General features: G+C 39.0%; 1 protein-coding gene across 6 annotated transcripts in view; it reads right to left on the bottom strand.

Annotated features, from left to right (window-relative positions):
• The window catches only part of pde10a (phosphodiesterase 10A), a 112237-nt gene that overhangs the window by 69955 nt on the left and 15550 nt on the right, over positions 1–26732 (bottom strand). The window contains exons 1-2 of one of the 6 annotated variants that reach the window (XM_047154390.2): positions 3964–4536; positions 3523–3596 (exon numbers count right to left, since the gene is read on the bottom strand). The exons of 3 other annotated variants lie outside the window; for them this stretch is intronic. In XM_047154390.2, coding sequence (XP_047010346.1) covers positions 3523–3583 — 61 coding nt within the window. In that variant the 5' untranslated portion in view covers positions 3584–3596; positions 3964–4536. Of the gene's footprint in view, positions 1–3522; positions 4537–26732 lie in introns of those variants that run through there. 2 more of the 6 variants (XM_047154388.2, XM_017463432.3) reach the window with 2 other exon arrangements.

The following is a 26732-nucleotide window of genomic DNA, read 5'->3' on the forward strand; positions in this document are numbered from 1 at the left end:
CCAGTTGTCCACGTCAATGTGAGTGTAAATCGAGTATAAATTCACATGAACTTACTTGGATGTGCTCCTCGATTTGAAAACATTTACCATTGTGCTTGAAAGTTGGCCTGTTTTTCCATTTCATACTCCCACTCATTCACATGCAGTGACGCATTCATTGTTTCACCTGCTTGCCCTTGTTTTTCCAAGTGATTGACGTCCTTGTGTCATATTCATTATAGCAGACGATTGTGACAACTTTGGTCATGTGACATCACCACTAGTCTTCCTTTCATTTCATGCCAACAGGCTCCTAACTGGTTTTAAAGACACAATAGCAAGCTGGGTAGCTTATTGTGTGGGTCAAACCTGTAAGAACTATGTTAAGTGAAAAGAAAAGCTAGTATTAATGTCAAGTCAGGATTCCAACCCTTAATCAGGTTTAACTCGGCAACTTCACGACATGCACGTCTTCTTTATTCAGTAGGACCAAAACAAGATCATTCATATTCTGCCATGTCCTGAAAGTCATTATGGCTATGACGTAAATTAGAGCTGATGAAGGTATGGAAAGGGGCCAAGATGTGTTAGTCATAGTTAAAAGCTACGAAAACGCTCACAAACTACCGAAGCCGTCTTATTATGATGAGACGCCTACTGCTTCGTTGTCTCTACGTTATAGAAGGTACATACTTACCATGTTTTTAAATGACAGACAATGAAATATGTACTTGTAGAAACATTATTTCAAATGTTAGGTACTCATTTGATATTTTCAAGAAAATGTTCTTCCTTTGAAACTTGATCTGTGCAGTTAAATAGAAAAAAAAAAAAAAATATATATATATATATATATATATATATATATATATATATATATATATATATATATATATATATATATATATTCATATGCTGAGAATTTAAATATGGTTTGGTTCCTGTACTCACTATCTTGATCAGAATATACAAAGCAAACCTTACAAAAAAAAAAAAGTTACACCTTTGAGTCTTCAAAATGCTGTGACGCAAATCGTACTGTGGTAAACCACAAAATGTGCTGCATGTTCCTAATAGCATGAAGACTGCTCACAATCACCTGCCACTGCAGCCACGAAATAAACTTATCAGAATATACACTACCAGTCAAAACATTTTGAACACCCTAGATCAGGGAAATTAAAGAGAAAGTTACTGGCTTACAAAGTGTTACCTTGTAGCACTTAACCAATAGTGCTTATAATGACTTTGAAGACTTGAAAAAGAGAAAGAAAAAAAAACCACACACACACACTTCTCTGTCCAAATGTCTTTAAACACTTTTGTTTTTTTCTCATCTTTTTCCCCCCAGCTTTTCTTTTGAACAAACCACTTCACTAAATCAGACCAGAGAGGAAAAATTCAGTAGCTGTACAGAACTTTCTGCTAAGCTTTAGCTGCTTTTCTTTTTGATCAAGGTTTCTTTATTAACATTTTTCAAATTAAACATACAACTCCAACCAAACAGACAGAACAACCCCGCCCCCCGTGCCAGACACAGAACTTACATATTACATATTATAAAGCCAGACCACCATAGAAGAGAGCAAAAGAAAGAAAATTATAGAGAATGATCGCATAACAATACTGTCAGCATCCACGTCTCTGACAAAGAACAGAAAAGATTGCCAGATTCTGTAAAATTTCCCAGTCAAGTTTTAGCTGCTTTACTAATGAGCTATAACAAATAGAAGTCAAGAAATGTTTCTTATTAAATATTGAGTAAATCAAGGGATTTTTTTTTTTTTTTTTTTTTTTTTTTTTTAAAATCGGAACAATATAGATCTTATCTAAATCAGTCAAGGCTAAACTCATTCTTCACCTACAGCACACCACATTGAGTCATTTACCTATCGATTATAGAACACATTTACCCTCCCTATGAAGGGCACCTGCCATTAATAAAAGCACTTATTTTAAAGTGTCATTAGAAACGCAGGCAGTTAAGTTCTGCAAATATTTAGGTTTATTTAATTTGCTGTTATTTGGTATTATAAAGTTTGATCTAGATATCCTAGCGATTAAACTGTAATAAAAACAAACCCCAGGAGTCCAAAAAACAAAAAAAAACTTACGACTGGCAGCGTGCACCAACACAATCACTGACTATCAAAGCAGCTCGTATGAATAAAGCATCGACTTGTTGAGTGATACTGAATAGGCAGTGTTCGGTTTAAACACGCCGGCACGCTGAGCTCAGATAAAACAATGTATTGACGATAACGCGATATGATTAAATCCAGTTTGATTACTGCTCACATATGAGCCCCACTTGTTGTACTGCAACAATATTAAAACATCCCTGAAGAAAGAAAGAAAAAAATCTTTTTGTATGGTCTGTATGTTCTTACAGTAAAGTGTGCCCTCGCTCTCTCTTTCTCTCGCCTGCTCTCTCTCTCTCTCTCTCTCTCTCTCAGTGATGCATATAAAATATGTGCATGAACTGCATGCCACTGAAGCGAAAAACTGCATATTAAAAAAAAGGAGAAAGTGAAGCAGATTTGATAGCACACCTCCCAGTTTTATACATAAGGTCTTTTCACGTGTGATGATAATTATGTGAAGGATTTACCACTTGAAATTGGCTTAGAGGCCTATGTATGGCAAAGGAAGCACAGAGGCCTGTTATGTATATTTAAAAAAAAAAAAGAAAAAAAAAAAAAGACAAAAACAAAAAAAGACAAAAAAAAAAAAAAAGAGCTCATTCAACTTTTCACAGATGGTGAAGATTAATAAATAAATAAATCCTGCACTGTGTGCACTATGAAAAGTTTGGTGCACTGAAGAAATTTATTTTAGCTGGCAGCGAAACCAAAAGACAGGCCTAGTGGCAAATACGTAAACAAACCAGGTGGTGAGTGAGGTGAGTGATGTGACGCTTTTTCTGACAGATGTATAGCTTTCAAAATAGTGCTGATGGCACGTTAGATTAGGTTCCTACCAAACCAAGAGTCATGCATTTACAACTTTGGTTAAATAAACAAACAAAAACAAATCTCATCAGTGACACAAATGGACGGAAATCCAGTGCTCCAGTTGGAAATTTTAGTTAAAAAAAAGGAAAGAAAGAAAAAGCAGCTCTCACTAATATAAAAACAGGAGAATTGGTGACAGCATCAGGTTCAATCCTTACTGGGATGTCCTAACATTAAAGTTTGTTTTTCTTGCCATGCTCTAGGTTGTACATCACACAGCCCGGTGCGCATAATATTAATGCTGGTCTCACTGCAGTGAACAAGTTACACACAGTGTTAGAATATGACTATAGTGATGGCTACATGACAGCCATGTGCCACAGGCTATTTCCATGAACTTGCATCGGAAACTTTCTAAAAACAAAAATGAAAAACGCTCGCGCCTGCTAACTTTGAACAGAAAAAAAAAAAAAAAAGGAAAAAAAAAGTTTGCAAACAAGAAGAAAACATAAATAGATGTTTGGTCCAAACACCAAACAGCACGATTATGTCAGGTAAGGGAAAAGATAAATAAATAACCGAAATGTACCTACTTGAGCCGAGAAAACAGTCCGCGAGCCTTCTGAAGCAGCTTGTCGAAGGCGGCCCATCTTCCATGTCGGACTGGAAAGCGCGACAGAACGGGAGAGGATGATGAGGAGGAGGAGGAGGAGGAGAAGGAGAAGAAAAGGAGAGGGGGAAAACGCGGCACCGAAAAGTCTTGCTGAAAGAGGCAGAGTCCGGCGGCTCATCAAGCCAAACGGAGAAGGAAGCGGACTATCCGGGTACCGCGGTGCGGTCCGAGCCGGCTGCGAAGGGGGGGGGGGGGGGGGGGGGGGGGGAATGCCGGAAACGCCGAAGCGCGCGCGCAAGCGAGCGAGCGAAGGATAGATACCTCGTGTCTCCTCGCACGAGCCGGAACCGCACCACAAAACTCCAGCTGATGTAAAAAAACAAAAACAAGCAAACAACAAAAAAAAAAACCACTCACTCCACACACTCCTCCTCGCTTCCTGGGTGTCCGCGGAAGGAAGAATATAAAGCGCTCTTGGTCGCACGCCGCGAGCGGACAGACTGGCGTAGACGCAAAAGTTGTCTCCGTGTGTGTGTGTGTTTTCCCTGGAGTCGGGGGGCTATTGGGGGCGTGATGGGAGTAATTTCACTGGGTTGGACGGTCTTTTTTTTTTTTTTTTTAATAGGAGCTCGCAATGAACGCGAGAATAGAACGGACACATTTCATGCTTTGCGCAAAAGGGAAGAAGAGGAAGAAGAAGAAGAAGAAGAAGAAGAAAATAACCCCAAACATCTCCAGAGTTCCTTCATCGCGTGCGTTTTCTTCCTTCTCTGTTCTGCTGCCGGTTTTGCGCTGCTTCTCTGCTAAACGGAAATCGCCCACGGCCCGATCAAACCGATATGCAGGCATTATAATGGGAGCATTCTACTGACCGACACCGCTCCGGTGAATGAATGAACACAAGGTGGCCATAAAAGCACATTCCTGCTCGCCACACCCATGTGCGCGCGATTAAACGGAGCCATAAGTAGAAGTCAAACTGTTTGCTAGTGCTGCGGCAGGCGGTCTGATGCGCTCCTTACGTCAGCACGCGTCAGTCCTCTCTCTCGGTCTGTGTGCGTGTGTGTGCGCGAACGCGCGCGCGCGCGCGAGTGAGATCTCCGTGTTTGCAGCATTTTCTTTTATTCCTTTTCATATTTGTGCCACATCACAGCAAAATGTACACAGAATGTACACCATGTCGTTGTGCACTGCTACATTAAATATTAAACATGCATTAAAAATATAAATGAACAGAAGTGTCATTATTTCAGTAAATAACCTAAAGAGGTAAAAATAAATAAATAAATAAATAATAATAAAATACACGAAAAATCCTGACCAGATTTAAATGAATAGTCGATGTTGTATTTGTTCAACACTGCATAGAAATGATTCTGCAGTAATATTATGCTAGTACAGCTCTGCAAGTAAGGCTGGGCAATATATCAATATCATGATAAATGATTATGCAATATACTTTTCTGAGATATCGTTGGTATGGTGATGTATTTTTTTTAATAATTACAAATTAAAATGGTACTGAATGGATGCTTTTTTAAAAATATATATATGTAATAATGCTTTAACTTAATCTTTTCTGGCTTTGTAGGCATTAAAAGAAAAGTATAATCAAACTCTGTTGAACTTTTTTTTGTTTATTTTACTACTGTTGGTTAGCTAAGTTGTACATCGTGATATGCATTGTGTATCGTGATGTGAGATGACAAAAATATCACACAGTCCTACATGTAAGGGGGGGATAAATCTCAAATACTGAAGAAAATAAAACAGTGCAGTTTTAACATGATACCCTCCTCCTGCATTCACACCGCACTTAGAATATGTGCAGGTAAGTAGCTTGTCATTGTTTTGTCTTTTAGGAAACATGCACCTCTCTTTTGTAGCTTCTGAAGGGAAATACTACATGAAAAAAAATTAAAATCTTTAAACAAAATAACTTGCACCGATCATCGTTTTTGCACCTTTTATAATAGCTGTGCACGAGTCCCTCAGTTGTCCTCAGTGTGAAAACACGGATCTCAACGTCATAGGGTTGGAAAGAGGTCGAATATGGAGAAGATGCTGGAAAAGCAAAGAATGTGCAGGACCTGGAGGATTTTTCTGAAGAACAGTGGGCAGTTTAACTGCTCAGGACAAACAAGGGACTCATGATCAACTCTCACAAAACATACAAACACAGCCGTGGATCATCCAGGTAATGACGCACAGTATTAAGAATCGAGTGTATGTAAACTTTTGAGCTTTTTCACTTGTGTGAATTCAGTTATTATTGTGTCTTGTGGACTATATGTAAACAGCTGTTATGTGAAATATTCAGAAAAGTACTAAATAAAAAACAAAACAATTTTTACAAACCCTCTTATTAACATTTTGCAGATTTTGCAAGGTTTATGCTAAACTTATGACCTCAAGTGTAGGTGTATTTATTTGTAAAAATCACAGCACATTTTTTCACAGAAAACCTAACTACTAATGAATAGCCTACTAGTGAACTCCCATCCATCTTTGGTGTTAGATTATCCTACAGTTAGACTCACTGATTATTACACGGTGATGCTAAACCAGAACTCGCACACCCTGGCGATGCCATCACTCTGCTTCTGCTTGCATGAGAAACTGCACTTGGTTATTTAGACTTACAGACGTTTGCCATCCAGCCCTTTATAATTATCACACGCGTTTGGTTTCTGTTCCACGAGGCGTGTTTTTTTTAAACTTTGAGGTTTACTCAAAGGATTTCCTGTGTCATTTTTTTTGACGTCCTACTGACGTCTTTCAGGCCCGCACACGGCTCACAAAACCTTAAGACGTTTCTTAAATCTGAGCAATTCATTCTCAGTGGATAAACTCGTCTAGTGCAAAAAGTGTTTTGTTAGCTAATCTACACAGAAAGGGACCCAGAAACCGTACCGCATCTGTAAAGTTGGCTGCTAACCACCTGAACCATATCTGAAGATTTATTATGGGTAACGTTACAGAACTGAAACCAAGTTTCATACAGTGAAGGTAACTGGGCTCAGAATAGCAAATGTAGTAAGCATGTGCATTGGCACAGGTCTTAATTTCAGCATCATGATAAAAATACCTCTGGGATGCTGGTAAAATGATCCATTACGAAATAAATACATAAATAATTAAAATAAACAAAGATTGATTTATGGTCACAAATGTCATATGATGCATGATTTATGTCACAATATAGAATTTTGCTGAGGTTTTGATAACCATCTTCACTGTAGGTTCATGATGTCTGTCCAGCATTTCAACAAGTTTTAACAGCAACTCTGGGGTTGGGGGTTCAAATCCCGCCGCCGCCTTGTCTGTGAAGTTTGCATGTTCTCCCAGTGCTTCGGCGGTTTCCTCAACCAGTCCAGAGACATGCGTTGTAGGCTGATCGGCATTTCCAAATAGTCCGTAGTGTGTGAACACGTGTGTGACTGTGCCCCGTGAGGAGTTGGCACCCCGTCCAGGGTGTCCCCCGCCTTGTGCCCCCAGCTCCCTGGGATAGGTTCCAGGCTCCCCCACGACCCTGTGTAGGATAAGCCATATGGAAGATGCATGGCTGGATGGATGGTTATGTAAGATATCAGGATGGGTTTGTGCATCAATCTCACCTTGAGCTTTCCACAACTCTTTATATTCAGCTAAACGGAGCCTAAATATTTAATCTGCAAGCACACTGAAAGCACACTTTTACCCAAGTAAGTGCAATTGTATCGGAATTCCTACAAACACTACGACCGCTAGTCCCTGCCCAGACAGTAGCATTTCATATGCGTCGACTTGACTCGATTCTCTCATTCTCATTTCACACAAAACGTCTCAATGCCCACATAATAGCAGAATACTTTTCTCAAAGCGCGTTTCTGACTGAACACATATTTGGTTTCCCATAAGCCCCCAACGAAATCAAATGATGGACAGAATTAGAATTTGCAGAAAACAGAGAGGGAAATATTTGAAATACTTTTACATGTTGCACGGAAAGGTCTAAATAATCTGATCAATTAATCAGATCAAAATTAGAGCATTATATATGATCAATTTCAATCAGTTTATACTGTACGTCACATTATTAAGCATGCAATGTGTATAACCTAAAAAAAAAATCAATCAATCAATCTGCTTACAGTCTTTCTAATTCAGCATCTCATTGCCTTCGCAATACAATATAACGACACTGTCGGCTGCAGTTTTGCTAAAAAAAGAAGGAGAAGGTAATCATCATGTGTGGAGGAAGCTTCTCTATAACAAAATTATGCCACCACATGTGGGTGGGAACACACCACTGTTCAAGGCCAATGCATTAAGGAAACCTAAAGCAGAAAATGTCAGCCAGAGCTTTTGTCAAATGTGACTTAAAAGAGCCATTTTACGCCATTTTTCCTCTTTTGTGTCACATCCCTCCTTCTCCTGTTATTAAGCACCCTGTGCGGAGCCTCATAATGAAGATTCGTCTGCGAGGCGATGGTTATGATGTCATCTTCCTCTGTTTAGGCTTCACCAAGCCACGTGTCTATTATGTCCAACAATTCTAAACGTTAGCATTCGTTTCTGACCGTCAAATAAAACTGCAAAAGAGGCGTTCTAGGCGTCGAGGGCTAATCATGGATATTCATGGACATTCATTAACCACGAAAATATATTTTATAATGAATTCAATGACTGTGCATCAATGTAAAGCAGATAATAAATAGCAAACAAATTGGAATACGTAGTAAGTAAGTCAAACGTGGAACATGCAATAATTAAATCAGAAAGACAAGGAAAATGTAAATACAAAAGAAATTCAATAACTGCTATTGTTGAGCAGAGCCTCATGGGTTAAAATGCAGATAACTGCTGAATCACGGATTCTTTCAGGTCCTGCTTGCCATCCAAACACATTCCCCTTTTTTTGTTAGAACTTTTTTTTTTTTCCCAAATTTTAATTAGTACCCTGTGCATGCTGCCTAGAGTGAAACAAACTACAGAGGAGACTCGACTGGGGTAGAATTAGGTCACGATGACAGCACTAAAGACCAAGCAAACCAAGTGCACTGACAACTTCTACACCACTAAGAACTGACTACAAAATTATTCTTTATATTAATATAAAACACACACTAGCGTTGTAACAATAATCAAACTCCAACTGCATGAGTTATAATGCAATGTAGAAGGCAATCCCTCCAGAATTTGCTTGAGTTTTTGCATTACTTTCTACAACCGCAATATCATCTTCAATATTCGGAGGAGCTTGCGATTTTTCTCGCAGATGCATCGTATGACGACATCACAAGGTGCGTTCAGTCAAAGCCCTCTTTGATTCACATGCGTCAACATGGGCACAGCTAAAAAGGTCTCATTTACCAACAAATATCACTGTGAAAGATTTCAAGTAATTTACTGCAAAAAAAATAAATAAATAAAAATCTGCAATTTGCATCGCAAAAAGTTTGAAATAGCCTCAGCAAAATCAAGCGTTTTTGGCTGCAATAAACAAACATACAAACCAAAAAAAAATATGATGCGTTTTCGTTTCAGCAATAATAAGCATTGCCTGTATATGTGCCTTAGTTGAACATTTTCAATTGATTAATTCATCATTATATAAGAACCATAACTGAAACTTGATCAGTATTTGGGTGGTCCATTCAGACTATTAGAAGCGTATAATGAAACAAAAGCTGTGCATTAGAATGCAACAAAATGAAACATTAGCTCTCTGGTCAGGTTTCCTGTCAAAGTCAGGCTGCTCTCTGAAGCCCTATATGTGTTATTGAATCCTGCATATTCCTCTACCAAGTAGATATCTGCAGCTATGAACTTCGTAGCTGGCGTGGTGTTTTGTATGTAATACTCTTATTTGGTACACAAACATTTCGGTCCAGCCAAGTGTTGAGTGTTTAACAAAAAAACCCTGTAGCCTATCCTGATCCAAGTTAAACAGGAAGATGATGAATTGTGGGGTTGAGTAATTTAAGGGGGTTTTCTCACTGGCAGATTAGTCCAAAACAGAGCACGTTTTGCATGAAAAATTGGTAATGTGAAAGCTGTCGTGTGGACCGGGAAGCACACTACGATACCAAACCTGAGACTACCTGTAGGAGATGGTTTGAGTTCGGTTGCACTATTCAATTCAATTTTATTTGTATGGTGCTTTTAACAATTGACACTCTCAAAGCAGCTTTACAGAAACATATACAAAAAACAAAGGATACAGATTTTAAGTGTGTGAATTTATCCCTATTGAGGGAGCCGGTGGTGAGTGTAGCGAGGAAAAACTCCCTAAGATGATACGAGGAAGAAACCTTGAGAGGAACCAGACTCAAAAGGGAACCCGTCCTCATGTGGGTAACAACGGTTTGTGTGAAAGTAAAGGGAAGTTCATTATGGTTTTTATATGAAGTCTGTTTTGTTGAACTGATCCATTTTTCACTAAAGGAGACTGTATCGCGATTCCTGCGAACGTGAACGTAAATCGTATTCAGGTTCGCACTTGTTCAGGAAGTAAAGTAACCTGTGCATGTGTTTTAGCCGATGACATCATTAGTTTCCACAACACACGTGTACCATGGGTGGCAGGGGAACGTTGCGGGACACAGAAGGAGGTCCACTGCTGCGCATAACAGCACCAAAAAATAAAAGAAAATAAAAGAATATGGCGAGTCGTGTTGTGTTCTCCATGCGCATTTGTGATGAAATAAGGTGAACGCAAAATGCACGGGGGTTCGATGGAATCGAGTGAGTCCGAAACCATGATATTCCATATCATTACACCCATAAGACACAGTTTTAGGTCATTCAAAATCGGTATGCTATAAATGTATTCTCTCGTGTCACAAAAAAACAAAAAAAAAAACAAACAAAAAAAAAACAAAAAAAAAAAATTCACACTCTCACAATTGTTTCCCATAGCAACGAAGCCATAGTTTAACCGTTAACCAATACATGGCTGTGTGTCATTCTGTGTATGCTAAGTTGATGTGAAAATATCAGTAATCACACCCCAGACAGCTTTCTACTACCATTTACAGAATTCAGACATCCTACATGTTTAATGAAAAAAAAATCCTAGATAATGATTTTCAATAGGCGTTTCGAGTTTAAGATGCCACCTTAACCTAAACACACTTTCTAACGTTGAGATGCTCAGAGTGGTCGTGACTAGCTTGAATGAGGTGGGAGTCGGGTTTGAAGTAGAATATGGATGAGCGCTTGATGGGGGATGGGACGCTGGAACATATGGAAGTAGTTTATAATCCAATAACTATTGCTGTGCCGATGTGCCTGCATTAGTGATGAAGTAAGCACTTGTGACAAGACTGGGGGCCAAAAACTGCATAGTCACCCTGTTCCAATTCTTTTTTTTTTTTTTTTTTTTTTAAATGATTTGTGAGACTCTTTGTATATTTTTACTCCATAAGAAGCAAGTTCAAGGAATCTTGCACGTTGCGTCAAGTAACCGTCCAATCTTGCACAACACAACCTAATTTAGAACGTTGTTTGTTTAAATGACTTCTCGGACCTAGAGCTCGATAATACTACTGTTCAAACAGTCCGTGTCTAAACCACCAAGAACGTTCTTTCATCGTTTCTCAAAAATACATAAAGGCTTTACTCACCTAACGCATATTATTCAAGAAAGCAATATTTTAAAAGCAGCTGTTCCAGCCATTTTAGAAATTCACACATGTGAGAATACATTTAATGTCTTTAATGGCTTAACACACAGTATTAGTGCATTTATAGTTTGGTTCTCTGTATTGTATTTCTCATTATTACAGCTTTGATGTAAAGAATGCAATGTAATATTGTAATCTTGAAAGTATATTAGTTTTTTCCATGGCTGATGAAACAAACTGCTTATAGTATATTAAGGACAGAAGGAAACCATTCACTGACTGACTGATTCCACAATTTGTGGATGCTGGAGTCTCTCAGGACATTCAAATAAAATTAAATTAATTAAAAAAAACAAATAAAAATAATAATCCAAACAAAATCAGTGAAAAAGAACCACATCATCCTACTGCTAAATGTTAAGGCTACAAGTGGATTTACAATTGTGACTTTTTACCTGCCCTTAAACCACTCATCCCTTTAACAAAGCGCAATTTAATGAAAAGTCGATAAATTAAGAAATATGTAAGACATGATCTTACACGGTGCCAGTGCCAACAGACTTTTACAGGTTAACCATGCTTCTCAAGTTCCACTGTTTTGCTAATGGTATTACAATGATGCAAAATGACTTCAGTCATCCGATTGATGGACTACACGATACTGGATGTTTAGAACACCACTACACAGTTCTGAAATTCATGACGCTGCTAGCTCCATAGAGCAATGGGAATGGTCAGGATTACCTTTATAAATAGGTCCTCAAGCTACACACATCGCAGGAGGTCTTGTGTATTCGATTTTGGACCTTACTTGGATTTGTTTCCGAGAACTTACATATTCAAACTTCTTGTATAGTCATAACCTGGATAATGATTATTTAGATCGTGTTTAACTTTAATACTGTTATTAAACTTTGCTGAACTTCCTGAGATGTTTCCTGACATTACCTTAGTCCATATTTAAAGGGCATATGATTGATTCATAGACAATAAGCTTGCTCGTAAAGCTCTCGTGGGCTGGCATAATTGCAACCATATTGGACAACTATTTGATTTTATATTATATTTATTTATAATTATAACGTGTGAGGGCAATGTGGGTCGATTTCATAGTACTGAAATGGTATAAAATGGTATAACTTCAACCCTGCTATAATCTAAACATTTCATACAAACCGAGTCGTGAAAGTTACAGTCTGCCATCTGTCTTAAGTGGTAATCCTACAAGGGATAATATATATAAGTTTCAGGATAAAACAAAACTGGTGGCCAAACAAACATCAATCCAGAGTAACGATGAAATAAAGTTGAACAAAATAAGTAAATAAATGAACACAATGCAGATGAACGCAGATAATTATGAAAGTGAGAGGCATGGGTTGTACACGGTCATATAACACCCTGGAAATTATAACCATAGGCTTGCTATATTTTCCTATCAGTTTGCTTTGCATGTTGTGTACGTTAGGCATGTAACCAAATACATTATTCAAATGAAAGGAGAATGTATTCTAAATAGAAAATACAGGTACGAACAGGAGGTGCACTTGCATGCTTTTTGTTCTTTAGATAGCGTGCCAGGGAAATTTGCAGGGAAACTGCTTGAGACCAAAAATGTTTTTACTTTTCATGAGTGGTCAGATGTGAAGTTCAGGGGACAAAGCAAGACTACGTTTATTCATTCAGTCATTTCATTCATTCACCCTTTAGTAACTGCCCAGTCAGGGTCGTGGCAGTTTAAATTAGGCTACTAGTTTTTCATATTTTGGGAAATAGGACCAACTATATTTTAGAAAATGGGTAGATACCGATATAATGAAAAATTATAAAACACTGAGCAATATTTAAAATAAATTTAAAAAATAAAATAAAAAACCCCACAATCCTGCACTCATTTCTAGTTCAGAGCAAATATGAACTGGAGTGATGTAGCTGAGGTTGAGGAACATTTAAATCAGCATTTGTTAGCAGCTTACTTGCTTCCAAGAAGCACATAGGGCACAAGTGGAAGCAATTCTGTTGTGAATAATTAAATATGTAGTTTTTTTTTTTTTTTTAAATAACAAAATGTTTTGAGATCAAAACTCATTTCCAATTCCAAACTTATCTAGGCATTATTGTGTATGCATGACCATGGCCAAACGTCCACAATATCGGCAGTTCTTCATTTACAATGCTACTGTATGTTTAACTGTTCTCAAAAAAACTCAAATGCCTGACAGCACCATTGCAGCCTCGGTTCATAGACGAAGCACAGATAAAGCAAAGCTGTCAGCTGCATGTTGGCTCAGCACCATAACACTGCTGTGGTTTTGGGCCGCAAAACAAGTATTACGACATACAATGTGTCATTTTTGGAAACTTATTCCTGTTGTCCTCTAAACAGTTGTACGTGAAGGTGAACGAATAGTCGTAGAATCGATGAAGCCCCCTTGAATGAATTATGGCTCAGACGTTCGCTTTAAATATTGAAAGCTCACAATACATAAAAACAGTCGAGTTTGCATGCAAATGCTCTCGTATTAGTGAGACTGCTTAATTAAAATTTCCACAATGTTTCCAATAGCTAATTTCCATCAAGCAGTGATGATATTGGGGTGGGGGATCCTGATGCTTAATGAGAAGCAAACAACCCAAAATGATCATAATGAGCAATGACATTTCTCTATTTGATCCTATTCAGCTGCTGTGATCCTTCATGCGTACCATGCCTCATCGCTGTGTGTTTTATGTAATGAATGTCGAACACAGAGACCTCAGCATCAAGCAACTGGTTTTAAGTACCACCCAAATGAATGCTTTGTCAACACATTGTCCCACCCCAACACAAAGGCACATACACACCCAAATAAAACGCACACCTATTTCTCTGTAACAAAAAACAAAAACAAAAACACACACGTCTTCAATACGTTTGCAGCAGGTTACAGTCCTGATTGCAGACTGCAGTCTTTGCACACTCAAACACACACACACACACACACACCAAGATACGCACATTCTCTCTCTTTCTCTCAACGTCTGCTGTGACGATCCACAGGACAGCCAGAGCATTGACGTCAGAGACAGGCGTATGAAAAAAACTGGTCCCTCGGGGCTCGGCAAAGTTATGCTTGTGCTCACAGCGCTGCTTGCAACTATTTCAGCAACGGCTCTGCCTGTTAGAAGTCAATCGCTTAGCATCTGCTTTTCACATGGGAAATTCTAGCATTCTACCATAAAAATGAAATGGACAAATTTTATGAACAGCTCTTCATGCACACGTTGCCTTATGAGCAGAAAGAACCTCTGGTTTTGTACAGTATCATTTAGATCATTTTATTTTTTGATCTACTGCTTCTGTGTAACTACACTAGTGAATTGTCCTGAACAAGCCACACACACACATTTTTTTTATTTATATATATATATATATATTATATATATATATATAATAAAATATTCAACAGTAAATAAAAGTCCCTAATTTAAAAAATGGAGCCTTTTGATATGTGGTAATATATCGAGTGGGTAAATGGGTCTGATGTACTGGTGATACATATGGACATTAGAGTGACGTGGAGTCAACGATAAAGCACTGTGTGTGTCTGAGCATGTGTTGTGTAAAGCGCATGTGAGCAGAAAGTGCCATAATGAAAAAGGGGGAACGGGACTCTCCATGTTTGGCTCTGCTATTCTGTGGTTCAAAAAAAAAAAGCAAAGGAGAAAAAAAAAAAAAAAAAAAAAAAAAAACACAAACACACAGACCCATTCTGGTGCAACACACACACACACACACACACACACACAGGATGTAAATGTCACTTAACTACCTTAGGTATTTTACATAAAATAGCAATTAAGCATGCATTTGTTGCAATGATGTTTCCTCCTTTTCCACTGTTCAAACGTCAATATTTTGGGTCATCAATATTTTGGGCTATATTCAAGACCCGCCCCCCCCCATGAAATAGAATGGCATAGACGTTTCTGATTGAACCCTAAGCAAGAGATGCATACAGGACACACAGACAGAAGAGAAAGATTTGTCCCATGCTGTAGAAAGAAAGTGGATCGAGAATTTGAAGAGAAATGAATAGATGAATGAAAGAGAAATGTAAAGGTGCACACACACAAAAAATGCTGCTCTCAAGCAGAGGTGAACGTTGCAGTGGGAGGAAGTGCAGAAAGCACATGAATCAAAAAGCCATCTAAGCCAGCGAGAGAGAAAAGAAAAAGAAAAAAAAAAAAGAAAAAAAGGAGTAGGGGAGGGAGGGGAAGAGGGTCTATCTGCGTCAGAGCTGCAGCCAATGCAGTGAGAGATGGGCCAAGCTGGAACGGAGAGACGCTGTTACTGCCACTCACGTTGCCTTCCAGGACCTCGTGTCCCCCCAACAACAGGGAGATGGCACGCATTACTGCAGCTTCTACTACTGGCAAACACACACACAGAGACCCACTCCTGGGCAGTATATAGGTACACACATGCACATGTTTTAATTTATACTAGCTTAAGCAATTAATAATACTACAACTGTTTCAAGCACAATCCAGTCTGTTCCTCCGAGTCGCATTATGTATAGTCACTTCGGAAACAAAAGGCACCAACTCTGCTTAACTCCACAGCTCAAACCAAAGTGAATATAAATAAAAGTCGTATGCGAGTAGGGGAAGTCTCTATCTTGGCTACAGTGGCTCAGCTGATGTGCACTTCCTATTCGGTCTTCACGATGAGGCATATGTTCAGTCAAATGACCCCCACCAATATAGTGACAGACAAGCCATATGCAAAAATAAATAAATACATAAATAAATAAAATCCAACAGACGGCATCTTTTTTTTCCTCCCTTTTTGGCACAATGATCAGTAGTCAGTCTGTTTGTTGCTTTAAAGAGGTAAAGCGCCAGACCACACATCATTACGCTGAAATTAAATCAATATATCGTCAAAAATACAGTCACACAAGGTCATATTTAAGCTACACCTAAACAGCAGCCATGGTGCTCTGCCAGCATTCATGCACAGTTATTATACATTATTAAATGCTTAACATTGACCGTTAAAGTAAACGTGTTATCCCAGTCATATTGTGTAGGATGCTTTTCCACCAGCTGAGCAGAATATAATACTTTTATCCATCTCAAAAGTAGTTCAAAGCTTTAATCGACCTCAAAGATGAGCCAATAAATCTACAGTAACAGCTGGTAGTCATCCAGTGTTTATTTTCACAACCGAGTACAGTTAAACACAAGTTTGAAAATATGTCCTGAGTGGTTTAAGTCATGTGCTACGGGTTGCTAGAAGGCTGCGAGGTCAAATCCTCTATGCCTCTATGCTAAGCCTCTATGCTGGGATTGTGTTCTGCAAATGCCTTGGATTGTGTTCTGCAAATTTTATAATTAATTATACGCTCGCTTTATTAGGAATCCCATAACCCCTGCTCATACACATCGCATATTCTTTTTCCCAATCTTCACTCGTCTAGTTTTGGTGCCCAGTGTAGCCTAACATTCTTGGTGTTGGCTAACAGGAGTGGAAGGTTCAGTGTGTTGTGCATTCTGAGATGCTTTTCTGTTCACCACAGTAGTAGAGAGCAGTTTGAGTTCTCGTGCCCTTCCTGTCAGCTCAAACCATCTGGTCATTCTACTCTGACCTCCCTCTAATCAACAAGGCGTTTCCACCCACAGAACTACCACTCGCTGGATGTTTTTGCACCTTTGTCTGTAAACTCTAGAGACTGTGTGTGAAAATCCCAGGACAGCAGCAGTTTCTGAAATACTCAAACCAGCCGGTCACTGAAATCACATTGTTTTCCATTACAAATTTGATGTGAACATTAACTGAAGGGGTTGACCTGTATGTGCACGATTTGATGCATTGCAATGCTGCCATGCGATTGTCTGATTGGATAATCGCATGAATGAGCAGGCGTCCCTATCAAAGTGGCGGGTGAGTGTAAATGTAGCTTTCAAAAGACCAGCTATTACAACATTACTGCGTTAACCTGAAGTTTTTAAGCTAACCAAAAAGCAATCTGCTATGTTAGAAAAACTCCAAAATGTACTTTCATCAAAATATCGCCTCTGAGCTTGTTTGGAGCATGGTCTTATATAAAAACTAATAATAATAATAATAATAATAATAATAATAATAATAATCCATGTACCTCACACAGCTTAAATGTTAGTGAGTACATTTTTGAAGTGACTTACGTGTAGGAATAGAATCTCATTTGATGACACAAACCTATATAAAATGTATTAAAACTAGAAATATTGTCAGAACTACTACTGTGTGAGCAGAAACTTCATAATCATATGCCACACTCTTGTGAAATTCATAATTGAAGTTCTTAGAGGAAAAAAAAAGCATGTTGAATTAAAATAATTTAAAAGCATCTACTATTTAATATATTATTTTTTTTAACATTAGGCTATGTATGCAACTTAACCAGTTTGTACATTCAACCACTGAACACAAATGATTATGGTTGCTTGTTTCCTTTCCGAGTATCAATAGCCAAGTTGTTATGCCATCTCATAACCCTGAATGTGACCTCATGCCGGTAGCCAATAAAAGACCTGCATCTATGTCAAGCTCATCCTATGGCCAGTCTTGTTAACCGGACTAAGCCGGGTGGCCTGGCAGTCTGCCACTCGGTTATAAAACTGGGATTACATACATAACCTTCTGTTCCGCTTCCTTTTTTCCTGACTGCCATGGTGGTTTCCTTCAGAATTAGTGAAGGCACTATATCCAAGTTGGTAACAGCTTGAAGGTGGACTTTGTCACTCAAAAAGGTATACCACCATGCTTTACTGAAAATGGGGATCACTCAAATGTGGCGCTGTTGATCACTATTGATAAGAATTGCTCAACTGATACGAATTAATCTTTACCGAGGGTGAGTATCACGCAGTCGCACCACAGAGTACATGGGCTACAATAGTGCTCTTTAGAAATGTCTGCAAGGGACATTACATTTGGCCCTGCCCTGGAGGTAGCTGTACTATGCAACAAATGGCAATTAACAGAAGTTGGCCCCTACTGACCAGTGTTCAAGCAGCACCAAAATCTAGGTCCTACCGAGTGACCGTTGTTTTGTCTGAAGGTTGGAAACAGCACCCAAGCATAAGCACTCAAGAGTGTATCTGACTCTTTGTGAACAGTCTCAGATGTGCTGCAGTATCATCCACTTCAGCAGCAGTAGCAGAAAACCATACAACTGTAGATTTGACCAATCATGTGCCAACTCATCCTGGCCCAAAGAATCATCCACGGTCCTGTCTGCTATCCACATTGGACAGCAAGTTTATATAAAAATCTAATTCCCTTCTGTAAGTGCTCCATATTTGCCAAGAACCATGGCAAGGGACAGCTACGAGACGTGTCCACTCTCTGACTATATCAGCCCAATAGAGAGGCACCTCTTAAAACAGAAGGTGTGCATCTACTTCCAGAGTCTCCATGCGTCTTTTTTCCAGAACTTTCTTGCCGACCTACAAACACTGCTTGTGTTGGATAAACATGATCCAGAATCCAACTCTGTTGGGGTCTGGCAGAACAAGCCTTACCATCCTGCCATGAAATACAAGATGTTGGGAAAGTTTACCAGTTCACAAGTTGAATTTATGAATTCATAACATTTTTTATTTTTTTAAATTATGAAATGGAGTTACTCTGCACCCACACTGCTACATGTAAAAACAAACAATAGGTCACATATATTTTATGGTGACAGTGAACCATAGTAACACCTTAGAATTAATGTTACCCAAGCTATACATCAAAATCAAACACTTTGCTAATGCAGACAATTTTTTTTTTTTTTTTTTTTTTTTTTTTTTATATAAATAAGAGCTGCAGAATAATTGTTTCTACCCTCGGAATCTTTCGAAACATACCTAAAACAAGCTAAAGCCCAAGACATCTTATCCACCTCAGTTATTAAGATATCTCTGCAGGCCTATCGTTGTGTGGATGATTGTAATAGTGAGGCAAAAATGTGGAAAGACCATTGTTTAAGTGGTCCACTAAAGTCCACTATACAAAGAGTTAAGACATTATTGGGCAGCAAAATTTCATCCCAATCCGTCATCTTGTTTCCAGCTTGTCATATGCTTTGGGTTAGAAGCACACACTGGAGAGCAAGTCCTCTCTGTCCTGACGTGTTAACTCTAAAGTGTGAAGCTTGTGTGTTATTATAATGTCGTCGTTTTTCTTTAACATGGCCGTTCTGTTGTACGAGACATATACAACCATAACAATTTCAAACTGAAGCCAGTCTCTTTCTGGCCCACTTCTTCCTGTAAGGTGGACCATGTCCAACAAAGCTCAGCAGAGGTTTTGTATATGTGCTACTTTCTGCTTTTTAAATTAAATGCACAGGCATTGGTGTGCCATCAACTTGCTGAAAATCCTTAAGTTATTCAGCCTACAACCTCCAACAAGTTTTCACCACAGTGGATATTTTAGTAGTACTGAAGTGATTAACAAACAACCACAACAGCACCACATTACCAGAAAACTGTGAGAATATCCATCACATGCAGTGAAGAAACATCCTTTTTATTGATCTACGGTTTTATTTATGCATCTATAAACATATGCTGTTTACTTCTCTTCTCTTTATATTCACGTATACAAGCTACATTTATCTTTTAATTTCACTCTAGTTACTGAACATTTCATAGTATTTACTGAATAATAGACTTTAAGGAGCTAATGACACTACAATTCAGACCACATTATACACAGCTGTCTAGCTGATCATTGTAAAGGAAAATGAAAATTTATTTTCGTTTTGTTAAACCGTCTCGTCTCTTTTGAGGTGTCCCTGCTCAGGCCTGTTCTGCAGGTGCTGAGTGACCTGACCTGACCCCTGTTTCCACTGAACTCTCTGCTGCATATCATTGGACCTGAGGGATACCAGAGGAGGCCTGTGCTTTCCCCTCACTGGCTCACTGCAGGCGTTACTAGTTTCAGGATCGAGTGTGGCGGGGAGGTGCGTCCGATTTAGGAGACAGCGTGGATAAGGGCATGAGAATGTTAGAATGTATTACTATGAATACACAGAATGTGTCAGTATCAGTTCCATAAACTTTAAGAAATGTCAAAAAAAAAAAAAAAAAAAATTGAGGTCTGATTATTTTTGATCAGCTCATGTGAGTCAATGCGATTCTTTTTGTTCCATACAATAACAGTGCAAAAGACTTTAATCTTAGAACTTTCGTTCCACTGGCTGGTTCTGGCTTCTTGCATGAATAAATTTTATTCTATTGATTTTAAAGATTGTGATCAGTCTCTGATGTCGTCATTTCTTGTAAAAATGCGTAGTATACATTAACAGCTTAAGTATGTATTTGCCATCATACCTAGGTGAATATACATTCACTTGGCCACTTCATTAGAAATACCTGTACACCTCATAGAAATTGGACAGTCGATGATTAGAGGCATCGAATGTTTTTCCAATCCTCAAACTTCTAGTTTCGGCGAGCCCGTGCCCAACATAGCCTCGGATTCTTGCTGCTGGTGGACAGGGTGAACCCTGATGCAGTCTTTTGCAGTTATAGCAATCAGCCTCAAGGTTCGGCGTGTTTATGTTCCGAGATGCTTTTCTGCTCACCACGGTTGTAAAGAGTGGTTATTTGAGTTACCGTAACCTTCCTGTCAGCTCGAATCAGTTTGGCTGATTCCACTGACTTCTCTTAACACCTCTTCTGCAAACGTGCAGACTTTTTTTTGTCTTTCGCATCATTCTGTGCAAAATCTAGAGACTGTTGTTCATGACAGTCCCAGGATATCAAGAGTTGCATTGGGCTGACTGGATCATTGCATGAACGAGCATGTGTTCTTAATAAAAGTAGTCATTGCGTGTAGCAGAGGTACTGGAGATATGTATTTTTTTGGGCAGAGTGTGGATAAATATTTTAATGTGTTTAACTTAAAAACGGACATTACGTAGTCTACATGAAAGAAGCTTTTGTCCTGCCATGCTAAATGAATAAGTCCTTCATACTACACAGCCCAGGTGAGTCATTCAGGATATGACTCTGTAGTATTAACACTGTGCATAGAAGCTCTGACCTGGTAAAAATGCACCTGATGTCCTTGAGCCTAACACTCCTCTCACCACTCTGAATCCACAGTGAGCCATTCGTTCCTTCATAGCTGTCACACAAGCATCTATGCCGTCATCAGTAAAACTGCGATGCACTGCTCTGACTAGTAGGTTACATTCCATCATTTTGCGTGCTGTGTGCATACACACGCCTAGAAATGCTAGCAATACTGGGGGCAGTGATGTCCAGTAGATCTATCTATACAACTCTAGAATCGATAAATCTTGAGCTTTCCACTTGGTTCATTCATGAAGTAGCAAGAAACACATTACAGTCTGGTGAACGTGAACGATAAACATGGGTCTGTGATGAAATTCTCTGTGGACGTCCTTGGCCGTTTAGTGGAGGAGTTAGAGTGCACCAACACTCTAATGGTTTTCCTGAGAGTCTCCAGTATCCCCCACATTGAACATTCATTAACTAATTTTTAGTAATAGCGTTATCAGAGTTGGATCCATTGCCTATCACAGGACGACTGGACACGAGAGACATCAGTATAGATAAAACTTAATAATTTTAGACTGAATTATTCTACTGAAATTAGTCGACAAACAAAAGGAAGAGGACAAATGTTAACGCTTGAGTATTAAAGCCAAAAGATAAACTACAATTGTTGGAGATCATTAAATTGCATAGCCATTTAAAACTGCTTGATTTCATGCAAACAATTATGGGACAAAGCCACAATTTTATTTTCAATTGATTCAGCGAACCCACATTAAAGCGAGGCTATTATTGAAGCATGCCAAACGTCATCAAGTAGGATGCATGTTAACACACACACACACACACACACACACACACACACACACACACACACACACACACACACACACACCCCACTGAGACCAGTGACCTGGAATTTTTTCACAGAGGCTGCTTTCAAACCTCAATCTCTGCCCTCATTAACTTCGAAAGATGAGCATGATGTGTGTGACATACGTCAGCACCCCCCTGAGGGTAGAGAGTGAGAAAGTGTGAGAGAGAGTGAGACAGGGAAAGGGAAACAAACAGCAAACTTAAGCTTGCATGCGTTTCCCACTGCTGCCTGCTTACGTCTGTAAGGGACGTCCAAATGGACTCAGTGTGCACAGTCACATCAAAGCCCTCGATATTAGTGCCAAGCACATGCTCAGGCCTTTACGCACGACACTTGGCCATGTATCCATTCTCAAACACATACACAACCTTCATTTATACATTTCTCTAAACACACACACACACACACACACACACACACACACACAGGCCTTTATTTACTAATTATCTCAACTGTAGTCCTACATTCATCCCCCCCGTGGGCTTATGTTACTTTTGGTTAAAAATGCAAATTTTTCTCATTTAAAATTATGAATAGATTACACACTTACAATGAAGGACTGCAATTAATTATCCTGCTAATCAAACTGCATGTACTGTTATGTTATTAGCTATACAAGTACAGTGCATATAGAGTATTAGTATGTTTGTATAGGATAATTTAATGCTTCTCGTAAAACTATGGACATTAGAATAGTTTGTGATTTCAGATTTTATTTCCCGGTATTTACACCTAGATGTGTTATAAAAAAAAACATAGAAACCTTTTGTATCAGACCACCCAAATTTTAGGTGAGCAAAAATATAGGAACAGATAAGACTAAAGTAAATTAAAGCAAATCACACTTAATATTTGGTTGCATATCCTTTGCATGCAATAACTGCATTAAGCCTGTGACTCACTGACATCACCAAATTGTTGGGTTCTTCTTTTGGGATGGTTCTCCCTCTCTTCAGGAGATGAAATGCTGCTCAATTGGGTTAAGGTCTGGTGATTGGCATGGTCAGTCTAAAACATTCCACTTTTCCCGCTGATAAAGTCTGTTGGCTGTGTGTTGTCTTGCTGCATGACAAAGTTCTTCCCGATTAATTGGCACACAATGTTCCTATAAACCTCTGAATTCATTCTGCTGCTACCATCATGACTAACATCATCAATAAAGATTAGTGAGCCTGTTCCAGAAGCAGCCACGCAAGTCTAAGCCATGACACTACCTCCACCATGTTTCACAGATGAGCTTGTATGTTTTGGATCATGAGCAGATCCTTTCTGTCGCCACACTTTGGCCTTTCCATTACTTTGCTAGAGGTTAAGCTTGGTTCCAGAACCTTTGTGACTCAGCTCTGTATTTTGTTGTGAATACCAATCTGGCTTTCTGATTCTTACTGCTGATGAGCGGTTTGCATCATGTGGTATGGCCTCTATAATTCCGAATGGTAGATTGTGATGCATTCACCGCTGCCCTGTGGAGGTTGTTGGTGATCTCACTGAATGTTTTTGTTTTTTTTATTCACAGCTCTCACAACAACATCTCAGTCATCACCTGCTGTTGTTTTCCTTAGCCGACCCATTTGGTGTCTGTTGCTCAGTACACTAGTGGTTTCTTTCTTTCTCAGCACATTCCAAATTGTTGAACTGGCTATGCCCAATGTTTGTGCAATGCCGGTTTGATTTTCCCTCTTTTCTCAGCTTTAAAATGGAATGCTTTCTCCCATAGACAGCTCTCTGATCTTCATGTTGTCTTATCCTTGTTCAGAGCTATGAAATGTTTTAACAATCTAACAGGACACACCTGGGTAAAAAGAAACACCTGTCAGTCACATATTCCAATAATTTAGTTTTTTTGCCTACAAATATCAGGAAATAGAGGCTGAAATTCTAAATGCTTGTCTCATGTTCATTTTTTGATCTCAAACCCAAATGTCTTCTAAAAATAATAATTCTCCTCGCCATTCCAATCGTTTTGGAGGGGACTATAGAAAACAAAAGGCGCACATAAGGTATGGCTGACTGTCTTGTATTCACCTGCATACCCAAGTTCAACCTGAAACCACACTTCACTTTCTAAGAATTGTTTAAAAATAGTGTCTGTGACACCATCGCCATGGGCTATGTCTCGTACAACAGAAAGGCCGCGTTAAAGAAAAACAACTACGTTATACCAACACAAAAGCAACAGGACAGACAGGACTTGCTCTTCAGTGTGTGGTTCTAACCAGGAGTATGCAAGAAGCTGGGGGAAATAAATATCATATGGCATAATTTTAATCAGAACATACTGAACTACAGCCATTAAATATAATATATATTAAAAAAATAAATACACTAATTTAATTTTGTTGGAATTACAATAAAATGATATGTAAACGATATATAAGCACTATTATCTGGCATATAATAAATTTTCAAGGCATTATATAGTCAATAAATCACATACATACATATATATACATATATATATATATATATATATATATATATATAAAAAATATATGTGTGTGTATATATATATATATATATACACACACACACACACACACATATATATATATATATATATATATATATATATATATATATATATATATATATATATATATATATATATATATATATATACATACACACACACACACACACACACACACACACATATATATATATTTATACATACATATATATACATATACATACACACACACACATATACACACACACACACGGGGGGGGTTTGGCTTCTAAATGCTAAAAACGTTATACATTTCAAAATTATTCAACTCCCCGAATAGAATCCCTCACAACAGCACAAATATGCTGAACATGCGTTGTCTCAAACACACCTGATGCAATTAATCAAGGGCTTCATTAGTTACAGCAGGTGTGCTTGAGCTGGAACACATGAAATACCTGAACTGGCTAGGGGCAGAAAATTTATGAAATACCTGGACAGGGCAGAAAAAGGAAGCGATGAATGGCTGCAAGCAGATTTCTAAGAAGGCAGGTTGTGAAAAACCCTCGAGTGACTGGAAAAGACCTGCACTGAGGTTTCAGTGAGCACAGTAAGGTGTGTACTAAGGGCAGAAGGTTTCCATGCCAGAACTCCAAGAAGTTCTCCACTACTGACCCAAAAGCACAAGAAAAGTCGTCTCAAAATCATAAATAAACCACAAATGGATCAGCGGTATGTCTGGAGGAAGAAGAATGAAGAAAGAACACTCTGTCCACAGTCAAGCATGGTGGTGGCTCGGTGATGCTCTGGGGCTGCTTTGCATCCTCTGGCACTGGAAACCTGCAGTGTGTGGGAGACAAGATGGATTCATTGAAGTCTCAGGAAATCCTAGGAGAAAACTTCACGCCGTCTGTGAGGAAGCTGAAGCTTGGGCGTCATTGGACCTTCCAACAGGACAACGATCCCAAGCATACCTCAAATTCCAGAAGTCGTCCTGGAAGATTCTACAGGGCCATCACAGTCACCTGACTTGAACCCCATAGAAAATCTCTGGTGGGATTTGAAGGCGGCAGTTGCAGCACGCAGACCCAAGAATATTACTGAACTGGAGGCCATCGCTCATGAGGAATGGGTTAAGATTCTTCAGGAACGCTGCCAGAAGCTGGTGTCTGGCTCTGCATCTCATTTGTAGCAGGTCATAACAGCAAAAGGGTGCTCTACTAAGTAGTAAAGATGCTCGCTATGAAAGGGTTGAATAATTTTGAAACTGGAGAAGTTGCATTTTCAGTTGAATTTGGGGAAACCACTTCGTTGTGTTGAACTATTTCAATTTCTTTTGTTTGATTTGTTCACTGCAAACAGCTAAAAGTCTCAATTTTGACAGTAAACCTGATTTGCAATGGGGGTTGGATAATTTTGATCGCAACTCTCTCTACCTCTCATACACACACACACTTTGCTTAAACATTCAACTCTTTTCTTCTAAAACTGATGAGCTGACAAAAGCACTTGAAGTCAAAGTGTGTCTGAATCAAATACCATTTTCAAAACCTTACATAATCTTTGCTCTCTCGAAGAGACATAGAAATACCACCCATCTGTCTCTTTACCATTCTCTCTGCCCTTTAGTCATTTTGTTTCTCGCTCTCTTGCTCCCTCATGTCTTCTCTTGCACACCGAGTGCATTCATATTTTATCTTAAAATGCCACACTGCTTAAAGCACAGCAGTTGACTTTAATCAGATGGCTCCTGTGCAATAAATCTTCAGCAGAAGAAATCGGACACGGGGCAGTCCGCCGTTAGCACGCCGTGTCCTGCCTCACTGATATTTGGTTGCATTATTTAGTGAGGTGTTGCGTGTTACTGCCCTCACCCACGTCTATGGCAACGGTCCAGCTTCTGGTTTACACCCCTGTGATGTCAGAGAGCTCTGCACGGTGATATCAGAGTCCTTGCTGGCTGGCACAGCATTCTTTGTATGTGCACAAAGGTGCCAAAACGACAAGTTATACAAGCAGTCGCTCGCGCTCTGTACTTATCCAGCAGCCGTGGACAGCACGTGCCATTCTTAATGTGCTGCTGGAGAACAAACAACGTCTCCCCTTTTAGTCTCTTATACAAGGTGAATCTGGGTGAAGGACGGGACTGTTTAACATGGAAATACTGGTCTTTCCTTTCCTTAAGGGACTCAAGTCCTCACAA

The sequence above is a fragment of the Ictalurus punctatus genome, chromosome 3, assembly GCF_001660625.3.
Source record: "Ictalurus punctatus breed USDA103 chromosome 3, Coco_2.0, whole genome shotgun sequence".
NCBI classification, from domain to species: Eukaryota; Metazoa; Chordata; class Actinopteri; order Siluriformes; family Ictaluridae; genus Ictalurus; species Ictalurus punctatus.